This window comes from Cryptotermes secundus, unplaced genomic scaffold, assembly GCF_002891405.2.
Source record: "Cryptotermes secundus unplaced genomic scaffold, Csec_1.0 scaffold1422, whole genome shotgun sequence".
Lineage (NCBI taxonomy): Eukaryota > Metazoa > Arthropoda > Insecta > Blattodea > Kalotermitidae > Cryptotermes > Cryptotermes secundus.
In genome coordinates, this window is record NW_019745108.1 from 37,259 (window position 1) to 43,527 (window position 6,269).

Consider the following 6,269-nt stretch of genomic DNA (forward strand, 5'->3'; position numbering starts at 1 on the left):
GATTGTCAGGCCAAGAAATTTAGTGTAATTAGCACATGTTACAGTAGCACCAAGTTCTCCCATGTCCCTATCACACCTAGTTCTTGCAGTCAAGTTTATGTAGTATGTTTTTATTATATTGAGAGATATTAAATTCTTTTTAAACCAATCCAAAATTCTGTATACTTAGACTGCTTCAGTACAGTTCAGTGCAAACAGAGAATATGCTTTTGGAGATAAAAAGCAGTGAACAAAGGACCTGGTTGAGGTAATTTTCTTGTAATTTTTTAATTCTTTGGTATGTTGAATATGCATTTCAGCAAAAGAGGAGATTGAATTAAAAAACCTTGACTCAATATTCATAGTCACTGTGCTGGTATTTTGATCAGGTCTAGCCTAATAATAATAATGTACATAATAAAGACATTCTTCTGTTTCTTATGCCATTTTTGGTGAACTGTATAACATCCTAGAAATCATTGCCCCAGTGACATGTGTATGGCTGTCAGATATGTTGCAGTTGTAGCCAAATGTAAACATGTAAGAGTGGACACTGGTGTCTGTTGTAATCAGTGTGTTAAAAAGATTTCACACAGAATTACTGGGTTTTGGGACTTTTTCCATCATCTAGGATTCAAGGAAATAGAAAGCATGACATTTCAGAAACCAAATCTGTTTCCATCTTCAGGTAAGAAAGGAAGACACCTACTCAGTTGGGCCCCTTATTAAGAGCTAATCTTAATCCAGATCCAGTTTCGAAAATGTCGTGTGTTCTATAGAATTCTGGATGATAGAAAAAGTCCCAAAACCCAGTAATTCTGTGTGTTATCCACCATTGTCAGAACCCTTTAGAATCTAAGAGGATTTCCTTTACACAAGATGTAACATTTATATGACTGCCTCCGTGGTCTAGTGGTCAGAGTTCCTGGCTACAGATCCAGAGGTCAGGATTCGAATCCTGGTGCTACCAGATTTTCTGAGAAGTAGTGGGTCTGGGACAGGGTCCACTCAGCCTCATGAGGATAATTGAGGAGCTCTTTCTTGGGGATTTGTTGTGCTGACCATGTGACACCCTCTATCCACAAAAGTTGGCAGTAACTTCGCCGACAAGCAGCAGGCGCTCAGTCAGTACAGTTCGCTTGTGGACTAAAACCATGGAGTTTGTTTTTTAACAATTATACTGTCATGTGTTGGTCACTATAGCCATTTTGATGTTAAACGGTGCCCTGTGTGAGGGTATGGTTGGTATTTAAGTGGAAGAACCTTTGTATTAAACATCCTATCCCATACACTACAAGGAGGAAGAGGTGTGGTGAATGGAGATAAAGTAAGTTTAGCGATTATTTCATTGCAGAAATTACTGTATTGGATGTTATGACATCGGTTGTAGCTCTGCTGGTGGCTTCATATAATTATGATATATGTTTTTGTGTAATTTCAGATTTTATCACAAGAGAAAGGTGGACGGTATGATGATAAAATTATCTTGGATATCCATGCCATCACTGAACTTCATGATCAGAATGTCCCTCTGACAGATGATTCACCAAAGTACAATTACTGTGCCAAATCTGAAGATAAGGATTCAGAGTATGGTAAATATCTACTTTCAAATAGCTAACATATCAACAAAAAAGTTACCTTTAGAAATCCTAGTGGAACCAATTGGGAGTCATACAAGGACGACCTTACAGTGAACCTGGAGATTATTTCATGAAATATACGCACGATAAGGGACATAGATTGATCTGTTGACCAGTTGCATTGTCATGATTGTCCAGCCAAGACTACTCGCTTACCAAGGATTGCACCCTGGTGGAATAACAAGCTGAGTGGGCTAAGAGCTGAAACAAGAAAGCTATTTAATATAGCAAAAAGAACAGGGCTGTGGGGCACCTACAAGGAAACACTCACCTGTTATAATAAAGAAATAAGGAAAGCCAAGCGATCCTCATGGAGGATGTGCTGCCAGGAGATCAGTGATGTACCAGGCAGTGCCAAACTCATGAGGGTCATGGCAAAATAGGCGACCAACAAGGTCAGCACTATCAAGCTGCCTGATGGTAAGTATAGCCAAAGGGCTGCGCCGTAGCTGAAGCAGTTAGTTGCTGGCTTCTGGCTTCCCACTGTGGTGGCCTGGGTTCGATCCCAGGTCTGGTCAAGTGGGATTTGTAGTGAACAAAGTTGCTCTGGGGCGGGGTTTCTCCGAGTACTTCGGTTTCCCTGCCAATCTTCATTCCATCAAATTCTCCATCATCATAATCATCCGGGGCAGGCTACAGTAGGCCAGTCAGTGGCCGCTGTGCGAAGTGGATCCACCCCCCGCTAAGCGAATTTAAAAAAAAAGTATACCCAAACTGGGAAAGGGACCCTGGAAGAACTGTTCAGAGTTCATTTCCCTGATTCGAAGCTGATTGATGATTCAGGTGGCAGGTGGGTCCAGCAGAACCTGAGGATATGTAGACACACAACGAACAGGGGAGACTGGAACCTGACCGGTCGGGTAATCAATCAATCAATCAGAAATTAGATGGGCATTAGGGAACAGATGAAATTGTTCCAGCACTTCTGCAGTAAAGGATGGAACATTTAGTCCCACACTTATGCTGCGTATTGAGAGCCTGCATGGCATATGGGTTTATCTGTACAGGCCTGGAGGCAAGTCAGATTGACATTTATACCAAAGAGCAGGAAACTTGATTATACTGAAGCTAAGGCTTATCGCCCTATCATTCCTTTTGAAAACGATGGAGAAAGTAGTAGATAGATACTGTGACATGTTGCGCAACATGTCCCCCCCCCANCAACCCCTCCCTCTCAGCAGTGACGTGGCGTGTGAGTCGGCGCTCCGTCACCCCCCCTCCACATGGTGACGTAAGACGGCGTGAAGTAACAGCGTTGCTAGGCTATACGCATACACGGCGACGTGGCACCGATTCCTACTGTGACAAGGCACTCATCACGCAACAGGCAAGCACTGCGGCTATATAAGGGAACTGCACAGCCACCGGAGTGAGTTAATGTGTAGCCGTCCCCGGAGACGGTTAGTGTGTGATCAAGAGTTCTCAAGGCAGCAGTTACGAGTTATGGATGCGTGTGCGAGAATCAGTGATAGTTCATGATAACTGAGTAATAATTGGGAGTGTGTGATACAGTGACACTTATATAGCTCTTGTACTGTGAAACGTGTAGACTACTGACAATAGAGTGAATTGAATATTGAGAATAGGGTTATAAAGTGTGAAACCCTGCAACTTTGTTATAATTAATTTTAGCCAAGATTTGTAGGTTGTTAAATAAACCAATTAACAATCTCTACGGCATCTTCAGTAACGAAACACGTTACACTGTTGTTCCAGAAGTGGGATTGGACTTACACACGTGACCAACAAGATTCGAACTCAAGACACGTTACACTGCTGTCAGAATTGTTTTATGAACTTGAAGACGCCTCGACAGATAATTGAATTATTGTGCATCGAGTATTTTACTGCTACAACATGGACATGGAAAAGGTGATGGAACGTCTGTTGTTCGCCCAGGAACAAATGGTGGCCAGACTGAACGCCGATAGGAAGAGAAGAGGAAAAAGAACTAAGAGAAGGAAGCGATGGAGGAAAATAGGAAGAAAGACAAAGAGGAAATTCTGAAAGAGATGAGGGCGTGGCGAGAAAAGGTGGACGCCGACTCTAAAGCCTGGCGAGAAAAGACTGCCGCGGAGACGAGAGCAACCCAAGCAAGGATGGCACAAGAAGAAGAGGTCCCCTTAGTGATATCGGTCGGAGATTCGATGGCCTGCCGAGAAATGGAGGCACGTCCAGAAGAACAAAGCCGGCCTCAGCGGACAGGAAACCTGAGGCGGCAGAGCTACGAGAGGTACCCGTACAAGATGCCGAAGTAATGCTGGTCAGACAACCAAAGGAGAAAAGGCGCAGGGACCGACATCAGCAAAGCATGAAGAACCGGACACAGGGAAGTCGTGGACCCCAGATGAAGTGGGCCGCCGCCAGCAGGAAGGTGTCCCGCCGTGCAACAGTGGTATGGCGTCGGAGGAACATCTTCAATAAATCTTGGACCCAAGGAGATTATGAATCCCGAATGAAGTTGGCTGCCACCTGCAGGAAGACATCCCGTCGCGCGACAGTGGCACAACGTTGGAGAAATGACTTCAAGAAGGAAACTCCCCAGGGAACCTTCGGATACCAGAGAGAGCACTCGGCGCCACGGTCTCGTTCCAGCAAGCGGCTGGAAGACCAGGAAGAACGACGAAAGCAGCAAGTGCAAACATCTCATCAAGGGCTGTTATGTTGACATAAGGAACTTCCGAAGAAAGACATGACCAAGAATTGGACCTTGTGGAGGGGTCGACCCCCTCCAAAAACGAAAAAGAAGCAGAGCAAAGAAAAGGAGCTGTGAACGTAGAAGTACCGGCCACCCGAGCAAGTACGAAAGTGATGGATGAATGTGATACAACTGGATCTTCGGGCACGTAGCAGGAATCCACTCGAGACGAGCTGGTCTTAAGAAGGGAGCGGTTGTAACGGCCGGATAATAGTTGCTGCGAGGAGTAGCCAAAACAGGAGACGCAGAAAGCACAGCCTCCAAAGAAAAGGAACGGGGATGCACCGTTAGGCAATTCGGGACGAACAGCCTTAAGGAGGGAGCAGTGTGACATGTTGCGCAATGGAGAACCCCCNNNGGTGACGTAAGACGGCGTGAAGTAACAGCGTTGCTAGGCTATACGCATACACGGCGACGTGGCACCGATTTCTACTGTGACAAGGCACTCATCACGCAACAGGCAAGCACTGCGGCTATATATGGGTACAGCACAGCAGCTACGAGTTAGTTGTAATGTGGCCATCGCCGAGATTAGTTCCGAGCAAGCCTACGAGCGAGTGTGTTNTAGTGTGTGATACAGTGGCACTTATATAGCTCCTGTACTGTGAAACGTGTAGACTACTGACAATAGAGTGAATTGAATATTGCTAATAGGGTTATAAAGTGTGAAACCCCGCAACTTTGTTATAATTAATTTTAGCCGAGATTTGTAGGTTGTTAAATAAACCAATTAACAATCTCTACGGCGTCTTCAGTAACGAAACTCATTTCAATACATTAGGGATGGTGCATTGAAGATTCATTCCTACACCGAAACCAACATGCTTACCAGATAAGTATATCTACTGAAACCGCACCACATAATGTAGTTACATGCATAGAAAATGCCACCGAACACAAGGAAATTGCCCTTCAGGCATTCCTTGACGTAGAGGGAGCATTTGACAGGAGCTCATTTGATACAGTAGAACAGGCTGCTGAAATTTGTAGGTGAAACATTCCCAACACTGGCCAACCAAAGGGAAACAGACGATTTCATGCGTGTTCGTTAAATAAGAAATGCAGGAGCACCATTTTTTATTGTAAAAAGTGTGATGTTGCGTTTTGTGTCGTGGACTGCTTGGAGAAGTGGCACACGCGCGTCAGAGTGTAAGGTACCGTAAACTGTGAAGTGACGCAGTTCAAACTCGCATACAGTGTGAACAAAATATTATTGCATATAGTGTGATTATATTTACAATTTCACTAAGTGTCAAGGTTGAAAAAAACTACAGGTAAGTCCTCTGGGATTTCATAACATAATAAAGATTATATTTTGCATTTCATGACTAAATAATCACAGTTAATTTTGGTTTGTAAAAATTGCTCTTTTGTGTATATGTAGAAAATTTTATTGTCATTCAGATTCTTTTTAGTTCATATTACTATGTTGCATAGAACGGATAATATGCAGTTTTTTCTGAAAGTCTGCAATGTTAAAGACTTAGGGTCGTTTAAATTCTAACTGTAGGGGGGCTGCCGTCAATTTAAAAGTCCGTACATTAAAGGTTAATCCAAAGGTGAATCACAATAGATCATTGTAGGTCGCAGTGTGAAGTCCGGTTTTATGGTTCACCCATCATACTCACACTCACACTCGTGGTAAATATCTGCTTTGGCTGTATAATATTCCTTCCTTCTAAGCGCTATTCTAAATGAAGTGTAAAAGGTTGGTCCATATATGACAGTAAAACTGGATTTTTCTGTACAATTGGTTTACACAGGAAAATGTATGGAGCCCATAGATACTGGTGAACCACTCAGAGAATAAGTTGTTTTTATATTTTTAAATTTAAATTGATTGAGAACAAAGGGCATGTTGCCTGTTATGGTAAAGCAAGTGTCACATAACTTCGAACAAGGCCAAGAGTAACCTTGAATGTGCAGAAGAAAAATATCAGACAAAGGGG

The 6,269-nt window shown here is 43.4% G+C and overlaps 1 protein-coding gene across 1 annotated transcript in view; it reads left to right on the forward strand.

Moving 5' to 3' along the window:
* LOC111875036 (alanine--tRNA ligase, cytoplasmic) overlaps positions 1 to 6,269 on the forward strand; it is a 67,786-nt gene that overhangs the window by 30,047 nt on the left and 31,470 nt on the right. The window contains exon 9 of the mRNA XM_033755696.1: positions 1,421 to 1,574. Within this exon, the coding sequence (XP_033611587.1) occupies positions 1,421 to 1,574 (154 nt within the window). The remainder of the gene's footprint in view (positions 1 to 1,420; positions 1,575 to 6,269) is intronic.